The 21,511-nt window shown below is 45.9% G+C and overlaps 1 protein-coding gene across 1 annotated transcript in view; it reads left to right on the plus strand.

Annotated features, from left to right (window-relative positions):
• LOC121533271 (endonuclease V) overlaps positions 1–21,258 on the plus strand; it is a 43,455-nt gene extending 22,197 nt beyond the window's left edge. The window contains exons 8-9 of the mRNA XM_041839091.2: positions 4,999–5,073; positions 20,955–21,258. Of these exons, the coding sequence (XP_041695025.2) occupies positions 4,999–5,058 (60 nt within the window). The 3' untranslated portion in view covers positions 5,059–5,073; positions 20,955–21,258. The remainder of the gene's footprint in view (positions 1–4,998; positions 5,074–20,954) is intronic.
• The last annotated feature ends 253 nt before the right edge of the window (positions 21,259–21,511 follow it).

Genomic DNA, 21,511 nt, shown 5'->3' on the forward strand with positions numbered 1-21,511 from the left:
TGTCCTTTCCACTTCTCTTCTCTCATCTTCTCCTCTTTTCTTTCCTCTCCTCCATTCTCCTCCCATCCCCTCTTTCATCTAATTTCCTCCCCTTTACCTTTCCTCACCTCTCTTATTCCTCTCTTCTACTCCTCCCCTTCTCACTGTACCTAAACCTGAGAAAAAGAAAATCCCTCAGTCTGTCTGATCTCGACAGTTAAAAGAGAGAGATGAAAGAGAAAGATGACATCATGGTTGGAGTCTGCAGTGAAGAGTTGGTGGTGTAGAGGGCTGAAGGCAGTGAAGGCACTGCAGCAGAGTCTGTATGCACAGTGTGTTGAGTGCGGAGGAACACACGCTTTTACACTAACATAATCAAGCTCTCCATCTCACCCACTCACGCTCATATACACTTTTAAACTCTCATAGACTCACTGTAACAAATACACTCATTCATATCAATATTATGCACACTCACTTGCTCATACACTCATTCACGCACACATATTCTTGTCAGTCACTGAGAAAGCATGAGACAGCGTAGCCCATTGCAGACATTCAACCTTTTCCATGAGTAAACAGTCTTAGAGCCCTTAGAGGAAGATTGACAAGTGTGTGTCAATAACACACACACACACACACTCCCCTCCTCCTTTCCTAATAAGGCCACAAACAAAGCTAATGGACAGTAGGAGTCCTTTCACCTAATGATGAGAGAGGCCAGGCAGGCCCTACAATGCTTAACACCGTACCATTCACACACAGTGGACCCTGTGTGTGTGTGTGTGTGTGTGTGTGTTCATGCGTGTGTGCGCGTGTCGCCCTTGTGTGTGTGTCTACGGCCACATCTGCTTGGCTGCTAATTATCTCCGGACAGCAGAAATCCATACTAACTGACAGGAAGACATTAACTTGTTAATAGACAACAAGGAACTAAAACTAAAGCCATAACAATCGTGTACTCTACTACCTACACTCTCTTTCCTTTAGGGAGGAAGGACTAGGAGGACTCACCAGTGTAGTTGATGACTGCAGCTGAGGAACATCGCCAGTCTTGTGGCACTGACCATTGCCAGTCAGTTATGGCTAGTAGTAGTAATCAATTCAATTTAGGAAAGCTTTATTGTAACCAAAGGGGTGAATTGTTGACAAGACAAAGCACAATGATGTGTCCAGTGTCGCACAAAGTCCTGCAGACAGGGTAACGACGTTAGAAGGATAGACTGGTGAAAAACGGCTAAAACGAACAATGCCTTGCTTCTGTAGTGAAATAGTCGTTCTATTCAACAGTAAATATGTACCGAAAGGCAATATTTCTTATGTAAAATTTACCTCAGAGTATAAATGTCATGATTCTGGTAGGAGTCCGCAACTACAGTAGGCACTCCACTCTGGGTGGCTGTTCTAGTGCTACCCTATCTCCATGCCTATATCCTCCATGGCACCACTGGTTGGATATCTGCTCTGCTCATCACACCTGCCCTGTAACACTGTGTTTCCTCCAGCCCTGAGAGCCCTGAGCTGAGACAAGCATCCATTACCCTGCTCTGCATCTGAATCAACAGGAAATGCTAAAGCAGCGCTGCTGCTCCCCAGGTTGTTGCCGTAACAAATGGAATTTCAATGTGAGTGATTGTTGCAGGTAGCGTTAGCGGTAGGCCGTGGTGGGTCTTTGTAGACGGAGGTAAAGGGATGCTGATGGTAGTTTTGTGTGCCGGTGTCCCCGCTGAGACTCTGGCTTCTGTGTTTGTTTAAAGGGAAGGCTTTTATCTGTTTTGTGGGCATCTCTCTTCCTACTGCAGCAGCTACACACACAGACTGCTTACAGAAACTCATGCCTATTGTGTCTCTCTCACTCCTTTTGTTAATGTGTTTGTGTGGGAGCGTATGCCTGTCATATTTCTCACCATCTGTCTGTCTCTCTTTCCCTCTTTCTCTCACTCTCCCTCTTTCCTTCCCTCTTTCTCTCTCCCTTTCTTTTTCTCTCCCCCCTCCAATCTCTCGCTGTCCTTCCCTCACTCTCTCTCCCACCCCCTCTCTTCCCCCTCTCCTCTCCTTTGAATAATTCAACCCCACAGAGCTTTGTGTTTCTGTCTGTTGACACTGACACATTAACAACATCCACCCACCCAAACAAACCCAAACGCATTCAGTCTACTGCAGACCTGGGTTCAAACACTATTTGAAATCTCTCAAATACTTTCAGCATTTGTTTGAAGCCTGCCTGGAGTGTCAGATGGGCGGGAATTATTTTCTTGGACTATTCTATTGGTCCATTGAGCCAGGCAAGCTCAATCAAGCCCAGCTTTGAAATGATTTCAAATAGCATTTGAACCCAGGTCTTGTATCCAGTACATTGCATCTCCTCTCCTCTATGGAAACAAATGACAGTGCAGACGCAGAAAACACACAATGCAGGAGAGAGGCGAGACACTAACTATGAGGAATTACACCAGCAGAGTCATCACACTAACTTCTGTCCTCTTCCTGCTGTGTTATCATAGAGGGTGGATGGGGATTGAGTGCGACAAATGTATCTCACTTAAGGTGGTTAGTGTGGTTAGTGCATGCCGTGTGTTCTACTGTAGCAGGTGATCAAGTTATATGGTCAGATTTCTTGACAAAGGCTCGGAGATGTGACTCAACATTTGACTATTTACTTGAGTGCATCGTGCCCAAGTGCACCGTGTGTCCAGCTACCGTCTTATCAGGTATTTGAACTAGCCTACACACCGCACAACGTGCATTTTATCCCTGAGCAAATATCACCAGTTATTAATATTTTGTCATATGTGTGAAATATTGTGGAAATAGTTCATATTCATAATGTTGCAGAAAAATACGTTACTTTGAACGAATTCACTCTGCAGGTGTGCTTTCCCCTAGTTTCCATGGGAACTTTCTTTCCGTCAGTGGAGGTGATACTACAGTAACGTTAAACGGTGCTGCTTGTTGAAGCCCTCAGGTTTTCTAAATGTTAATATATTTCTGTTTGACATTTTCAGCTTGAACCAGAGACCCAGTCCCACTGGAGGAGTAAAGTGAGGGAGAGGGATGGAGGGAGAGAGATGGAGGGATGAAGGGAGAGGGATGAAGAGAGAGGGATGGAGGGAGAGGGATGGAGGGAGAGGGATGAAGAGAGAGGGATGGAGGGAGAGGGATGGAGGGAGAGGGATGAAGAGAGAGGGATGGAGGGAGAGGGATGAAGGGAGAGGGATGAAGGGAGAGGGATGGAGGGAGAGAGATGGAGGGAGAGAGATGGAGGGAGAGGGATGAAGGGAGAGGGGTGGAGGGAGAGGGATGAAGGGAGAGGGGTGGAGGGAGGGAGAGGGATGAAGAGAGAGGGATGGAGGGAGAGAGATGGAGGGAGAGAGATGGAGGGAGAGGGATGGAGGGAGATGGACGAAGGGAGAGGGACGAAGGGAGAGGGACGAAGGGAGAGGGATGGAGGGAGAGGGATGGAGGGAGGAAGAGAGGGACTGCTGTAGGGCTGCAGGGGGAGAGCAATAGCCGTGCCTCAGGCCAGAGGAACGAGGCCAGGGCCCAGAGTTAGAGAAAGAGAGTGAGTGTGTGTCTGAATGTGTGTCTGAATGTGTGTCTGAATGTGTGTCTGAGTGTGTGTCTGAGTGTGTGTCTGAGTGCGTGCCGCATGTGCGTGTGTGTGCGTAAACATGTCTGCATGCATGTGTGTGTGTGTGAGTGTGCATGTGTACATGTTTGTGTGAAATTGTGCCAATGCCCACTGCCATGTGTCCACCTGTGCACCCACACCCTGCCAGTCCTGTGCCCAGTGTAAGAGCTCTATGGGTGACAACGGGAGACTGGTGGACAAAGCTTCAATCAGGCCCCTTCATTTCTGTTGGCTCTACCTTTTCCCTCTCCCTTTGTCAACCACATGCTAATGCATCATCCACATCTCTCTCTCTCTTTCTCTCTCTTTCTCTTTTCTTTTGCTCCCTCATTCTCTCCCACATCCATCCAAAGCAGTGACAAATCAGCCGAGTGTTGTCTCTGTGCTTCGCTGAGTGCTAGGGGAAGTTATGATAATGAGGATGTTGGAACCCACCTGTTATTTTAGCTGTCTCCATGCCGAAAGCTACTGGATCAGACTCCAGATGTATCAAAGTTTAACACTGGTCTTTTATGCTGATTTTGTGATGTGAAGTTTTTGGTGGTATTTTAAGATCTGTTTGAGTGCGTGTTCTCTAGGGTTGTGAAGTTTGTGTGTGTGCACGGTGTCTGTCTAAGTGCTAGCGTGTGTGTACACATGTTTTCATACGGGTGCTGGGTAATTCTAGGGGCTTTATCTGCAAATGGAGTGACTCACGTCCTTGCTGATTGATATAGAGAAGAAAAATCCCCAGTGGAATTCAAACTGATGGTTCTCATTAAGGTAACTGACAACAGGGCTTTACCAAGGTCACACATTCATTACCAAACAAACACATTCTAAACCCCCTTTCATTCTAAATCCTCATACCTACCTTATACCATCCATGACTTATAGCTAAAGCCCACACACACACACACGCACACATACGCATAGAAACACACACACACACACACACACACACACACACACTTACAGCTAAAGCACAACCACACACACACAAACAAATCCCCCACACACACAAACCACGACTCTTACTGAGTCACGTAGCAAGAACAAAGGCTAGTTGGAAATCAAATAAACAGTTCTAGATGAGTTTTTAAAGCAATTTGATGGATGGATGGTTGGCATTGTCATGTGGAGATGAAGTATGCAGCAAGTCTTTGGGAGGGGTTCTTGTTGTTGATTTGTTTTAGGCTGCTTTTTTCCAATCCTATGTGGGGGAGGACAGGGGATCCTAAGTTGAGAAGTGTAGTGTCATAACTCAAACATTCACAGAGATCTTGCATTGTCAATGAGATATTGCAGAATACGTTGGTGTGGTTTTATGACAGTGGGAAGACGAGGCCTAATCGGTGTTGTTGACGGCAGCAGAAGTTAACCCCTCTGCTATCTTTTTGGAATTGCAGGCAGACATGCGCTCCAGAGAGTACCTCCGTGTCCACTTCCCATCTGCTGCAGACACCTGAGCATAGAGGAGACGGGTAGGTGTTTCAGCAGACAGACACATACACAGAGGTATTAAAACATTTCAAACCACTTGTTGCAGGTATTTGCCGTGGCTAAAAAATACTAACACTTTTGCTGTCCCCAATGCTTTGGAGGGAGATAAAACACAATCACATTTCAAACAGATATTGCTGGTTTTGATGTGACTCCCTTTCTCTCTCGCTCTCTCTCTCTCTCTCTCTCTCTCTCTCTGTCTTTCTCTCTCTCTCTCTCTCTCTCGCTCTCTCTCTCTCTCTCTGTCTTTCTCTCTCTCTCTCTCTCTCTCTCTCTCTCTCTCTCTCTCTCTCTCTCTCTCTCTCGCTCTCTCTCTCTCTCTCTCTGTCTTTCTCTGTCTCTCTCTCTGTCTCTCTCTCTGTCTCTCTCTCTCTCTCTCTCTCTCTCTCTCTCTGTCTTCTGTCCTTCTGTCTCCCTCTTTCTCTCTGTACTCTTTGGATCTGTGCCAGGCTGCCAGCACAGTGCTGAGCCCTTAATGTCCTTACAGGGGTATACCAGGTTCTGGTGTTATCCCAGGACAGCCTCTCTGCAGGGGGGAGGGGGTGTGTGAGGTGAGCCAGTGGGAGCACCTGGGGTTGAGCTCGGATGGAGGAAGGAAGGAGGGAGGGAAGAAAAGGGGGTGTGAGGCAGTGGCGGTTTGTGCCGTTCAAGATTAGGGAGAAGATATAGGTGCACAGGTTCGAGAGACAAATTGGAGTAATCAATGTGTCAGACAGTGAAGCGTTCAATACCACCTTGCACACTCTTACCTGCGTCTACCTGATCTGGGGTGTAATCGTTAGTCCAAACAGTTTACAACTAAAACGAGCGTTTCTATTGGACAAATGTAGGTAGGTCCCTCCCCATTTCGTTCAGTTTGCGTTCGTTTAAGAAACGTTTTGCAACAGAATCGGCGTAATGAATACACCCTGATCACCCGCACACACAGTTCACTTTCATAGCAGCCACATACAGCATCATCACTTTGCTCTACACACTCCTCCTCTTACCTTTTCCCTTCGCTTGTGGACTTCAACAACAGCCTTCTCAACAACCTGACTCAAACAGAGAGGACTGCTATTTAAAAGTATTTTGAAGGCTATCTAACACTGCAACTCATTCAAGTCAAGGTAAGCTTTCGGTTATGATTATTTATTACCACCGGTGACCGCAGTTTAGCAGTTACACCGGCGGTCACCGGTGGTAATAAATAATCATAACCGAAAGCTTACCTTGACTTGGATGAGTTGCAGTGTTGGATAGCCTTCAAAATACTTTTAAATAGCAGTCCTCTCTGTTTGAGTCAGGTTGTTGAGAAGGCTAAATTAGCTCCATTAGCTAACTAAGTGAAAGGTAAACTAAGAAGAAAGAAAATACTACAAAATATAGCTAGCTCTCTCTCTCTGCCTTTTTCTCCTTAATTTTTGTTCAAAACTGTAACTATTGTCTTTCTCTCTCTTTGAGTCAACTACTCACCACATTTTATGCACTGCAGTGCTAGCTAGCTGTAGCTTATTCTTTCAATACTATATTCATTCTCTGATCCTTTGATTGGATGCAGAAGATATTAGTTCATACTGCAAGAGCTCTGATAGGTTAGAGAACATCCTCCGGAAGTCGTCATAATTAATGTGTAAGTCTATGGAATGGGTTGAGAACCATGAGCCTCCTAGGTTTTGTATTGAAGTCAATGTACCCAGAGGAGGACAGAAGCTAGCTGTCCTCCAGCTACACCATGGTGCTACCCTACAGAGTGCTGCTGAGGCTACTGTAGACCTTCATTGCACAACAGCACATCAGTTATTTGGTGACGTAAATATATTTAGTATAGGTTTATCTAAAAAGGATAACTTTTTTTTTAATGTTGCACTATTTTTATTTTTTATGAAATTCACTGAGTAGGATGATCCTCCCCTTCCTCCTCTGAGGAGCCTTCACTGGTGGGAGGTGCGAGCACCAGGGGTTGATCTCGGATGGAGCGATGGAGGGAGAGTGGGGAGAAAGAAGGATGGAAGGTTAAGGCAGCCTTAGATCCAGAGATCATCCTCCCAAACAACAGTCAGTGCCCCATCATCCTCTCCTTTTAGTGAATCATCAAAGCTCCAGTGCTTCAAGAGTCGTATGAGGATGCAAAGGATGTTCGCATACCCGTTGACATTTACAGTACCGTACGCACATAGATGCGCACGCACACACACATACAGATACACACAGAGACGTGTACACCTAGAGGACACTTGCACACTCTTGCTTAGTCACACGCATACATACATACATACACACACACACGCACACACAGATGCATGCATCCACTGGACACACACACCGTATCACCCATTTGAAATGCAGCCCGTGTTCTGGCATTCCAAAGTTATCCCCCTTTGAACTCCCCCATGACAGAAGCGATGCTCTCTCTCACCCCTCTTCCTCTTTTGATCATCCTCTCAACAAAGGGAAAAGAGACAGGAAGGTTTTTGCCGAGTGAGCGAGGCTGCCCCTCTCTGAATCTCCAGGCTTTCACCCAACTTTATCTAACAAGCTCCCCTCCCTTAACTCCCTTCCCCTTTAAAACCTCCCCTCACTCCCTTCCCCTTAAAACAACTATGTGGATCAGCTATGCAAGGCAGATATTTTCCATCCTCTGTACCACTGTAATGGAACTTTCCCCAGCCCAGAAATAGAGCACGGAACATCTGGTTCTGGCACTGTTCTAATGAGGGGCTGTAGTGTGCTCAACCCCTCTAACTGTACAGTATGCTACTGTCTCCGACATGGCGAGAAAATGGGGAGGATTTGGTGCGTCATGGATCAGTAGTGGTTTCTAGTAGTGGCAATATGGTTAGGGTTTCTGTCTTCCTGTTACATCATTCATCAGTGCGTGCATGTGGAGGCCTCTGTCTTGTTAAGTTTATCCCATGCCATTTCTCTGCAAACAGGGGTGGTGGGTAATCTTACTCTGCAAGAGCCAGTATAAGCACAGACTTTTACATACTTGTTACGATTGCCTAACCCTGCACTGTAGCCTTGTTATAGAGTTTAGTCAGAGAATAATTGTGCTCTCCCTCCCATACCAATTCTCCCTTAGAGGTTCTCTATTTATCTCAATAGGATCTCCAGGTTTAGATAAAATATCATTCAAGAAAAAAGAAAATGGATACTTCTAAGATTGCACCCCACTGCTCTACAGGTTTCTTGTAGTGGTTAGGCAGAGAATCATTATGCTCCCTTCCCATAACCAGTCTCCCTTGAAGTCCACAGTCTCTATCTCAATGGAATCTCATTAAAGAAAATGGATACCTCAAGTGCTCCTCTGTTAGATACCCAGAGCCTATCATCCCCTGGACCACTGGGTAGAACTGGAGTATCCATTCCTCTTGTTAGCCTCTGGACTGTGAGCCCCCTGTTGTCTCTCACAGCCCCCTCATAGCCCCCTGCAGGGCAAAGGGAATGAGCACCTCTCTACCTCTCTCACTGACTCATGCTGGAGGGAGAGAAAGCTTGGCAGGAAAGCAATAGGATTCTGACAGAGAGAGAGGAGAGGGAGAGGGAGAGATGGAGCAGCAGGAGAGGAGATGAAGGGATCTGAGGGGAGGAGAGGAACGACAGGAGCGGAGAAGGGATGAGGAGGCAAGGGAGAGATGGAATAGAGTAATCAATGCAGATGGGAAAGGAAGAGCGCTCTTGTAGTGGTTTGAGGAAGGTGTGTGTGCATTCGTTCCTGAGTTTAGCTTCTTCATCTACTTAAACTTTTACAACCAACGACCCTGAGTATTTTCTGATCATGTGACCATCCCAGGTGAAAAATCAAAAAACCATTATCTCCTGTATTTATCCTAATTTATCACCACGGTAACATTGCCGATAGTCCCTCATAGACCTGTACAGCACTTCCCTCCCAGGGCTGATGGATGCTGCCCAATGCTGTGATTTCTTAACCAATAATTTCCCTCTATCCTCCTCCATTACCCCACCCACCCCTCAGTCCTAACCAATAACTGGGGAAGTCAGGTTAAACTAAATTAAATGAATAGGATTGGAAGTTTTCAATTAGGTTCATGCTGATATACACACTGATGCCCTTTCCCACTGATCTCCAAACTGTCAGGGAAATGTTGTGGAGGTGACTAGACCAGGGTTATACAGACTGGCTCGGCAGGGAGGAGGACTAATTAAAAAGAAAACTTATTGGTGAAAGTAGGGATTCCTTTGGATTATTTAAAGGCCTGTGCAGTGAAAACGTGATTTTCCTGTGTTTTTATATTTCCACACTGTGAGGTTGGAATAATACTGTGACATTGTAAAAATTATGATAATTCCCTTTTAGTGTAAGAGCTGTTTGAAAAGACCACCAGAAATTTCAACCTGTTTTGGTGAGATGGAGTTTTGGCCTGCCATGGTGACATCACCAGGTGGTAAATTAGTTAATAGACCAATAAGAAAGGGAGTTCCAAATCTCTCTGCCAATAACAGTTGGTTTTCAGTTTCCCCCTCCCCACTCAGACCACTCCCAGACAGTCCTAGCAATATTTTTGAGAAATTGCTCTTTGGTAAGAAGCTATTTTTGTTTCTTTTTAACCATTATAATTGAAAACAATAAGTTATTTAACTGTTACCCAGAACATTTTTGATATTGAGATAAAAACTGCTGCATTGGACCTTTAATGATTAAACACTGGCATGATGGTATATACAGTAGGCTGACTTTGAATGTCCCCAGGGATTCAGATGCACAAATAAAATAAGGTTCAGTGACAACACACCTTTTAATTAGACAAGAAAAGTGTGTGTGTGTGTGTGTGTGTGTGTGTGTTAATGTGTGTGCATGTGTGTGTGTTTATGTGTGTGCAAGTGTAGCAGACATGAGTCATGGTTGCTCGTGGTCACGTGATGGGTAGCCCCACCTTCGACTTCAAAATCAGTGTCATCCCTCAGGCCAAAAGGAGATTTAGTCTTGGTGTAAAGGTCAAGACATTTCTCCCGTGGGAGAACAGGGTTCAAATCCTGACAGTTACACGAGCGCTATCGTGCTTGTCTGATAAGGGCAAAAGGTGAGTGTTCCTTTTGATGTTGAAATTGAAGCTGAAGACATGAAGCTGAAGACGGTTTGATCTCAGAATAGGAACACCCTGAAGGATATTCTCATCCTCTCTCATTTCCTCTCTCTCTCATCCTTCCTTTGTTTCTCTGTGTCACTTTATCTTACCTGCTGTCCTCTCTTAAATTCTCTGTTTTCTCCTCTTTCATTCTCTCGCCTTTAACTCTCCTCTAATTTATCTTCCTTTCTCTCTTCTCATTCTCTTTTTCTCTCCGTCTGCCCCATTTTTATCTCTCTCTCTCTCTCTCTCTCTCTCTCTCTCTCTCTCTCCCCTCTGGTTACTTCCATCCTCCCCCCACCTCTTCTCTCTCCCATCCCTCCCTCTCTCTGAGGCCCAGTGAGTATAGACTAGAGTAGGACAGTGTGCCAGATGCAGCAGCAGACATCTGGGCCCTCTCTGACAGACAGAGAAATGGTTGGCAGGATACCCAGCACCTGCCTCTATACCTCTCTTCCCCCAACGCGCACTGGGACTGCGCAATCAAAGACACAAAAAGAGAGAGATGGGGAGGGAGGGATAGTTGTCCATCTTTCTAACTCCATCTCTTGCATTTTCTACTGCTACTCTGTCATCCATTTCCACCCGAATAGACAGAGGCGAAACACGGTGAATAAAAAAGAGAGGGAGGGAGGGAGTTGAGCATTTCGTACAGCATCCCGGAGAGGCGGGGATGAGGGATGGGCGGTGGTGTAAGGAGAGAGAAGCCGATGCGAGGCAGAAGGCAGCGGGAGAAGACCCCCCATCTAGTATCTATCTGTCTTTTTGATGCGGCAGAGTGGATCTGCAATCGTTTCATCATGCTTGGCCTCAGAAACGAAAAACCCTGCCACCCCTTCTTTTCCCTTCCTCCTCCTTCTTTCCCCCAGAACACCACCGCACTGCGCGACCCACAATCGTTGATACATCGCTGCCACCTGCCTCCTTTTTCACTACCCGTCCGAACGTCATCAGACACACACACACACGTCCACTCCTCCACGATAACAAGAACAATCGCTGAGCCCTCAAGAATGAGAGATGGAAGAGAGAGAGGGGAGGACTGTAGAGGAGTGGCAGGTAGCCTAGCGGTTAAGAGCATTGGGCCAGTCGCCGAGCCGACTAGGTGAAAAATCTGTCGATGTGCCCTTGAGCAAGGCACTTAACCTTAATTGCTTCTTTAAGTCGCTCTGGATAAGAGTGTCTGCTAAACGACTACAATGTAAATGTAATGCGTGGATTGTGGAACAGTAAGGAGAGACAAACATAAAGAAAACGTGTTTTTGAACAGACGGGAAGGGGAACTGAGGGAATCGGTGTTTGCAAATGAAGTATAGAAGTGAGAAATAAATTAAAAGACTGTTGTTGCGCTCCTTTGAATTGTTGGCAATAGCTGCCTTTGTATCTGTTCAAGGTCAACACACTCTCACACACACACATCAAAACACAGAAAGCCACTGGCATTGAGCATAAGAAAGTTTACTCAGCAAGTGTGCAATTATCTGGCGTAGAGGTAATGCCACAGTCGTTCAAATTCGGCTTACTGTCCTTTGACACAACCTCCCTCTGTCTTTCCGACTGTTATCCTCTCTCGCTCTCACTCTCTCTATCTGTTTAATAAAATCAGAAAATACCTTAAAAAATACAACCTGACCCTGAAATGGATCATTCAGACCAAGTGATTTAAGCCAATGTCTGAGTACAATGGGGCTGTACTGTACATTTAGCAGATTGGAAACAATGTGTTGGAGATGTAGAGATAGAGAGAGGTATTGATTGACGAATCGATAATGAATGCCCTGTTCTTTTGCCATTGATGCACCTATCAGGAGTTGACCGTTCCTTCTGGTTCTGACCATTCCAGAGGAGAGGAAGAGGCACCTTGGGTCAGAAGCCAGAGAAAGTCAGTCATAGTTTAGAATTGGCAAAAGTTCCTGTAGGTTTTCACCCAAAAGGAAAAAATAAAGATAAAAACAGAGTTTTATACGCTGCTGTTTGCAGCTGAACTGTCATGCCCTACTGAACACCCTGGTGTTTCTCATTTCAACTAAAACAACAGTCAACAGTTCTGATCTTCAGTCCAGAGAGCTGTTATTGATAGATGCCTTGGTAGAGATTGGCTGACACAGGTGAACATCTGAGATGGATGGCCTTGTTTGTCTTTTAAGAGGACTGAATTTACCTCCTCCCTTGACTTGACTTTCTGCCTCTGTTTAGGTGCCAAGTGCCAACGCCTGCCTCTTTCTCTGCTGCCTCTGCCTCCAGTGCCAGCACAAATACCCATACCTTGCTCTGAAATGGAAAATCAATGTGGCTTCAATGGGCAAATCAATGCAGGCCGATCTGTTGCAATAAGGAAGAATCAGCCTTGGGATGGGAGAGGAGATGCGTTTTTTGATTTTACCTTAGGCCGAGAGGAACTGACTGTGTGGGGTCCAGCCATTCCTTTTGATTTCAGTCACTTAGTGTCTCTTCAGTAAGCTACAGTGCTGTTTAGTTACGCTATTGGCTCAGCTTGTTCTACCGATAGTGATTATGTTACCCTACAGTATGCCTCAATGTTAGTAATGATGCTACCATACAGTGTGCCTCAGTGTTAGCAATGATGCTACCATACAGTATTGCTCAGTGCTAGCGATTTTGCTACCATGCAGTGTGCCTCAGTGTTAGCGATTATGCTACCATGCAGTGTGCCTCAGTGTTAGCGATTATGCTATCATACAGTGTGCCTCGGTGTTAGCGATTATGCTACCGTACAGTGTGCCTCTGTTAGCGATGATGCTACCGTAAAGTGTGCCTCAGTGTTAGCGATGATGCTACCATGCAGTGTGCCTCAGTATTAGCAATGATGCTACCATGCAGTGTGCCTCAGTGTTAGCGATGATGCTACCGTACAGTGTACCTCAGTGTTAGTGTTGATGCTACCGTACAGTGTGCCTCAGTGTTAGTGATGATGCTACCGTACAGTGTGCCTCAGTGTTAGTGTTGATGCTACCGTACAGTGTGCCTCAGTGTTAGCGATGATGCTACCGTGCAGTGTGCCTCAGTATTAGCGATGATGCTACCATACAGTGTGCCTCAGTATTAGCGATTATGCTACTGTACAGTATGACTCAGTGTTAGCGATGATGCTACCATGCAGTGTGCCTCAAATCAAATCAAATTTTATTGGTCACATACACGTGTTTAGCAGATGTTATTGCGCGTGTAGCGAAATGCTTGTGCTTCTAGCTCCAACAGTGCAGTAATATCTAACAAGTAATATCTAACAATTTCACAACATATACCGAATACACACAAATCTAAGTAAGGAATGAATTAAGATATATGATACATATATGGACGAGCAATGATAGAGCGGCATGGACTAAGATACTGTAGAATAGTATAGAATACAGTATATACATATGAGATGAGTAATGCAAGATATGTAAAAATTGTTCCATTTCTTAAAGTGGCCAGTGATTTCTAGTCTATGTCTATAGGCAGCAGCCTCGAATGTGCTAGTGATGGCTGTTTTTAACAGTCTGATGGCCTTGAGATAGAAGCTGTTTTTCAGTTTCTCGGTCTCAGCTTTGATGCACCTGTACTGACCTCACCTTCTGGATGATAGCGGGTTGAACAGGCAGTGGCTCTGGTGGTTGATGTCCTTGATTATCTTTTTAGCCTTCCTGTGACATCGGGTGGTGTAGGTGTCCTGGAGGGTGGGTAGTTTGCCACCGGTAATGCGTTGTGCAGACGCACCACCCTCTGGAGAGCATTGCGGTTGCGTGCGGTGCAGTTGCCGTACCAGTCGGTGATACAGCCCGACAGGATGCTCTCAATTGTGCATCTGTAAAAGTTTGTGAGGGTTTTAGGGTTTCTTTAGCCTCCTGAGGTTGAAGAGGCTCTGTTGCGCCTTCTTCACCACACTGTCTGTGGAGGTGTTGTTTCCTACCTTCACCACCTGGGGGCGGCCCGTCAGGAAGTCCAGGACCCAGTTGCACAGGGCGGGGTTCAGACCCAAGGCCTCAAGCTTAATGATGAGCTTGGAGGGTACTATGGTGTTGAATGCTGAGCTATAGTCAATGAACAGCATTCTTACATAGGTATTCCTATGTACAGTGGGGAGAACAAGTATTTGATACACTGCCGATTTTGCAGGTTTTCCTACTTACAAAGCATGTAGAGGTCTGTAATTTTTATCATAGGTACACTTACAAAAATCCAGAAAATCACATTGTATGATTTTGAAGTAATTAATTTGCATTTTATTGCATGACATAAGTATTTGATCACCTACCAACCAGTAAGAATTCCGGCTCTCACAGACCTGTTAGTTTTTATTTAAGAAGCCCTCCTGTTCTCCACTCATTACCTGTATTAACTGCACCTGTTTGAATTCGTTACCTGTATAAAAGACACCTGTCCACACACTCAATCAAACAGACTCCAACCTCTCCACAATGGCCAAGACCAGAGAGCTGTGTAAGGACATCAGGGATAAAATTGTAGACCTGCACAAGGCTGGCATGGACTACAGGACAATAGGCAAGCAGCTTGGTGAGAAGGCAACAACTGTTGGCGCAATTATTAGAAAATGGAAGAAGTTCAAGATGACGGTCAATCACCCTCGGTCTGGGGCTCCATGCAAGATCTCACCTCGTGGGGCATCAATGATCATGAGGAAGGTGAGGGATCAGCCCAGAACTACACGGCAGGACCTGGTCAATGACCTGAAGAGAGCTGGGACCACAGTCTCAAAGAAAACCATTAGTAACACACTACGCCGTCATGGATTAAAATCCTGCAGCGCAGGCAAGGTCCCCCTGCTCAAGCCAGCGCATGTCCAGGCCCGTCTGAAGTTTGCCAATGACCATCTGGATGATCCAGAGGAGGAATGGGAGAAGGTCATGTGGTCTGATGAGACAAAAATATAGCTTTTTTGGTCTAAACTCCACTCGCCGTGTTTGGAGAAAGAAGAAGGATGAGTACAACCCCAAGAACACCATCCCAACCGTGAAGCATGGAGGTGGAAACATCATTCTTTGGGGATGTTTTCCTGCAAAGGGGACAGGACGACTGCACCGTATTGAGGGGAGGATGGATGGGGCCATGTATCGCGAGATCTTGGCCAACAACCTCCTTCCCTCAGTAAGAGCATTGAAGATGGGTCGTGGCTGGGTCTTCCAGCATTACAATGACCTGAAACACACAGCCAGGGCAACTAAGGAGTGGCTCCGTAAGAAGCATCTCAAGGTCCTGGAGTGGCCTAGCCAGTCTCCAGACCTGAACCCAATAGAAAATCTTTGGAGGGAGCTGTATTGTCCAGCGACAGCCCCGAAACCTGAAGGATCTGGAGAAGGTCTGTATGGAGGAGTGGGCCAAAATCCCTGCTGCAGTGTGTGCAAACCTGGTCAAGACCTACAGGTAACACTCTCCCCCTCCCTCCATCCCTCCTCCGCCCACTGTGAGCCCATCCCTCAGCCTGGCCCAATGGCCATGAGCCTCCATAGAAACACACCACAATATCTCCTCCCAAACCCATTTGCTACAAATAATGGGTGTGAATCTGTGAGCTAAATCATAGTGAATCAGATCTGTTTGGATAGAGGATGATAGGTCTCTGAGACTGACAGATCTATCTATAGGGTACCACTGGATCCCTCGTAATGTGTGCCCACAGACTCGCTTGTAACGTGTTAATGTGGGTTTAGTTGTGTATTACAGTGTGTTTATGTGTGTATGTCAATGTGAATTTGTGTTGTGGCTAGCCAGAGAAGTCTATGAAGTCTGTGTTTAGTGCAGTGGGATTCATTGTATCATGTTTCTTTATTGACCATTCTGGCTGCTGGCTGTTTGGTCTTGTTTAGCTTGCTTCTAATCGCTCTTCCTCTATTTCTCTCTTCCCCTCTCTCTCGCTCTCTCTGTCTCTGTCTCTCTCGCTCTCTGCGTTGTTTATTTGACCTTCTCTATCATTTGACCTCCTGTCCCTCTCTCCTGCTGTAATATGATGCCCTCCAGGGTCACAGAGCCCAGCGCTTTCATGTCAGACAGGCCTTTTCAAACGGCCGCACTGAGCAGAGCTCTCATCCTCCCTCTCCTTCTCTCTTTATCTCTGTCAGCCCTTTCGTTCCTTCCCTCCTGCCTAGCCCTCTTTCACTCGTCTTTCTCTCCCCGCGCCTTCGCTCCTTCTCACTATCCCTCTCTGTCTCTGTTTTCCCTCTCTCTCCCGCTCTCTGTCTCGCACTCCTCTCACCTTGTTCTCCTCTCTATCCCCTGTTTTCACTCCTCTCTTTCCGTCTCACCCCCTTTTCTAGTCAGTACAACTCTGCAGTGAATCATAACGCCTCTCCGCTACCCAATCAGAATTGAACACGAGCACCGCTCTTCAAAAGCACACGGCCCATCATGCTGAGTGAACAACGCTAAAGCTAAGAACAAACCCATCAAACACTAGAGCTGAACAACTTAACTCCACTTGTCCCTGTTCAGTGTTATACGTCTAGCATCTCCTCGCTACCCTCGCTACGATAAATGGATATTAACAGACACCCACGCACTTACACACGGATTCACACACTCCGTTAGAGAGCGTGGTCGCACGGGGACAGCTGAAGGAGGGTGTGTGGCAGGACTGTAGCTCGGGGCCGGATGCAGAGCCCAGTTGTTCTTGTCACACCACCACCTCTTCATCAATCATGTTACAGTTAGCGTCACACAGCGTCAGACCAGTCCCAGGGGCGCACACACACAAATATTGTTATATACACACACACACAAATGTTACACGCACACACACACACACAGTACACACACACAAGCAAAGCCCTAAACAGCACACTACCATATTCACAACACCCGCACAAACACACCACTTCTAGCTATTTTGATGACACTTTGGTGTGCACCCATTTTCCCTGAGCACTTGTTATATTACGAGTCGTATCTAGCTGTATGAACGATCCTTTACCTTGGTCGTGATCAGTCTAGCTAGTTGTTATGGAGCTCAGTGTTTATTACAGGGACAAAAGGAGAAATGAGGGCATAACTTCTTCAATATATTTACTGGAAAAACATGTACGGTGAAACTCCACTCAAAACATCATTATACAACTCCCTCAGCAAGGACACGGTCTGTGACCAAAACAAATTATGAAAGGGACGTGAAATTGAGATCAACAGACCGAGCTGGTTCCTTGTTGCATATTTTCAAAATCCCTTTGCTCTCCGTTTCGGTGTCTGGGACCTTAAGTGTCTCAGGTGTTTGTATACAAGGTTTTGATTGGATTAAAATGAAAGGACCCAGGTGGTGATGCAATACCATCGGCAATGTTCAACGGTGTTGCATGGACACATACCACCTTCTGCTCAGTCATCCAATCAGTCACTGACTGTGTGTATGGGTGTGTCTTTTTGTGCGTGTGTGTGTGTGAGGTCATATCCAGTATGTGCCATGGAAATAGAGCTCTCTGGGCCATGGCCTTTCCCCCACTCTCCCCTCTCTTTCTCTCCCCCCTCCTCCCCTACACAAAGGCCAGCCATCATGTCGTGCATCAACACATTCCCCCTCACCCCGCCAGGCCCAATACAACATGATTCATCCCCCAGCCCTGTGAGGTGTGAGTGGGAGATTATTAATACTGAAGGGCAGAGCTCCCTAAGAGATGAACCGTCGCCCGCCCTGACTGCCTGGCCTGCCTGCAGAGGAAATGGGAAAATATTGCAAATGTTTATGGGTTGTGCGTGTGTGTGTGTGTGTGTGTGTGTGTGTGTGTGTGTGTGTGTGTGTGTGTGTGTGTGTGAGGCGTCTCATATTTGTAATGCAGGATGCAGGGCAGGGCCAGCCTGCTGTATAGTCTGGTAATGTCTGAGCATGGTTAAACACCACCTCATTTACTGTGGAAAAAATGTGCTGACTCCAGCAGTATGATACTGTAGGGGTGTGTGTGTGTGTATAGGGGGGGGTTGTGTGTGTGTGTGTGTGTCTTGGGGGGATGTTTGTGTGTGTTGGGGGTGGGGACAGGAAGGGGGGGGTTAATGTGTGAATTTATGTGCCCATGCACACATATTGTTTAGTTGACAATCCATATTTGTGTGCTTATTTTGTCATTGACATAGTGTGTGAGTGCAGCAAGTTGTAAACTCCCATCTGGCAGACGCGAGTGCATTGTAGGCAGGTGTGTGTGTGCGCTGTTTGTGTGTGTACATGAGTTCTGTGTGATTGTTTGTGTGTTTATCGTGTGTGTGTGTGTGTATACCTGTGCCTGTGTGACGACAGGGCTATCTCATTGTCTCTCTCCAGTGAGTTATCTGGCCCTGTGACACCTCCGCTCCAAATCAATAACTCCATCTCTGCCTGGTCATGTCTGCCATTGAACCATGCCCCGTGTGTTATACTGACTTTGAAAACGATATCAAAGGATGCATTTGACGCTTTTATTCACTTTTGAAAATATACTTTTCTCCAGCAGGCCTTTGAGTGTAATTGCTGGCAAAGCAGTTTAATATTTTCAATGGAAGATGTCATGGTGCAAGTCGTGTGGTTAGCTAATAGGTATATCTACCAATAAATACAACTTTAATTTAGTTTTATGATGGGGTTAACAAGCTAAGACCAAGTTTGAAAGGGGAAGCTAAACTCCAAAATGCGTTTTCACACCTCAAAAGTGGTCTAAAGCTGAGTGTGAGGATGAAAACTTCTGACTTTCATTCTTGGGGTGCAGTTAAAGTCTTCCTTTATCAGCAGCCAACAATAATACAGGGAACCAGAAGATCAGATTGATTGGGAGAAGTGCCCAACAGTCTCACAGAGGAAAGGGACAGATCAACATAACACTCATATAAAACTGCCTCATTAATAAGTTAAGCAGTATGGTTGTTCTTGTCAAAATGTTCCTATGTAGGATTATTTTTGTTCTGATTACTCAGTCACACACATCCCATTGAAGCTTTCACAAAGGTTACTTTCCTCTCTTTATCAGAATAGTAACTTATCTTTACCAAAGAGACTCTTGTTCTGCTTCCTCTCATTAACCTCCCGATGCTATTCTGTCAGCGCTACTCTGACGCCCTCACACAGGAAATGACCCTTTAAACCTTGACGCTGCTCCTGATGCAACTCCAGGTAATGGCAGGCAGAGCTGGAGGTCTAGAGTGCGTCCCAAATGGCACCCTATTCCATATAGTGCACTACTTTTGACCAGGTCCAATAGGGCTTTGGTCAAAAGTAGTGCACTATATATGGAATAGGGTGCCATTTGAGAGGCACTCCTATTGAGAGCTTCTGTGTGGGTTGTCAGACTGGACTAGTGTGACAGAGAATAGAGAGGACTACTTCCTGTATCCTGTTAATGAAGGACATTTTTTTCACACATTGGAGTGAATGGAGGCGAGTCATGGCCAGGTGAGAGATTCAGATCCGCTCTGCACTCAGACATAACAGCAACAATCCCACTCGCATGTCATTCAAGCCTTGCTCACTCACACTGTCCATTGTACAGAGATAATGTGACACACTGTGTGTGTGTGACGCTGTGTGTGTGTGTGTGTTATACATTAGTCAATCCCCATCGAACCCTCCTTCAGCATTAGCTGAATGAACACATCCCTATCTCATCACTGACCATTGTATTAATAATGTCTCCTTCTAATAGCAAACGTGCCCTTCATCCCTTCCAGGACTCAGGTACCACTTCTTCCACTGATCTGAGTGCTTTGTCTCCCCTCAGGAGACATGTCAGGATCTCCATTATTGGTCTATTTTCTATTAGGCTCCCGAGTGGCGCAGCGGTCTAAGGCACTGCATCTCAGTGCTAGAGGCGTCACTACAGACCCTGGTTCGATTCCAGGCTGTATCACAATCCGGCCGTGAATGGGAGTCCCATAGGGCGGCGCACAATTGGCCCAGTGTCATCCGGGTTTGGCCGGGGTAGGCCGTCATTGTAAATAAGAATTTGTTCTTAACTGACTTGCCTAGTTAAATAAAATTTAAAAATGCTCTGTCTGTTATCACCTGGTCAGCACATTGACCCCTACAGTGTCTGATTGTAATGGTCAGCAACCCTGATTCCATTCATTTTCGCTTTCTCCTTTTCTGTCTTTCTCTCTCTCTCCCTCCCTCCCTCCCTCCCTCCCTCTCCCTCCCTCCCTCCCTCTCTCTCCTCTCTCCAGTTTAATGGAAATGTCTTCTCAGGCGATATCAGTGCAAATTGCATATTAGGTCACTGTAAGTCCTGGCGGATACTATTGAAGGTTATGATATCTGGTATATCAGGCCAGCTCCTGATTACTATTGTAGGTTATGATAGCTGGTAGATCAGGCCAGCTCCTGGTGCTATTGAAGGTTAGAATAGCTGGTATACCAGGTCAGCTCCTGATACTATTGAAGGTTATGATAGCTGGTATACCAGGTCATCTCCTGATACTATTGAAGGTTATGATAGCTGGTATACCAGTCCAGCTCCTGATACTATTGAAAGTTATGTGCAGCCAGCTATTGCTAATGTCTGCAGAGACTGTGGGAATACTATATGGGGATGTTGTCTGTTATAGAATATGTCGTGTTTTTACATTTTAGTCATTTAGCAGACGCTCTTATCCAGAGCGACTTACAGTTAGTGAATACATATATTTTTTATTTTTTTATACTGGCCCCCCCCTGGGAAACGAACCCACAACCCTGGCGTTGCAAACGCCATGCTCTATCAACTGAGCTACATCCCTGCCGGCCATTCCCTCCCCTACCCTGGACGACGCTGGGCCAATTGTGCGCCGCCCATGAGTGTTATGCAATGCTGATATACTAACCTCAACTCTTTCTCGCTCCTCAGTGCTGGGAAGTGGACACATCATGAAATTCAAAACACAACAGTGATGCCATACAAGAAGATACCCGAAGAGCCTTCAGCGTGCCTGTTAGTGTGTGAATGTGTGTGTGTGAGAGAGTGAGTGGGTGGGCGCATGAGAGACAGTTCAAATGAGATTTACAGTGTTTTTATTATCTCTTTATATCTACTGTAGATTATATGGGTATTTTTATATAATAATCTTTTTATATACTGTACTCATGTTTTGGGCTTTTTTTACACAGAGATGCTTTTTTATCCTGTAAATAAATCCCAACTGTGCCCTGAATGTATTTACACGGCCCTTTCTTTCCATTTTGGGGGTCAGACCCAAAGATACGAAAGTACAGAATTCAGCAAACTTTTCCCCATGTTAGCAAACTGAGTTGTACAGTAGATATATCTATGGCTCTCTTTGGGGTTGAGGTGAGTAGGGTTTGGAAGCAATTATACTCCACTCCTACATGGTATTTAGTGAGAGGAGTGACGCAAACACTAACTTTTCCCCATTGATTTAGAGTATCTATGGCGCTGTGTGGTTG

The sequence above is a fragment of the Coregonus clupeaformis genome, chromosome 20 (assembly GCF_020615455.1).
Source record: "Coregonus clupeaformis isolate EN_2021a chromosome 20, ASM2061545v1, whole genome shotgun sequence".
NCBI lineage: Eukaryota > Metazoa > Chordata > Actinopteri > Salmoniformes > Salmonidae > Coregonus > Coregonus clupeaformis.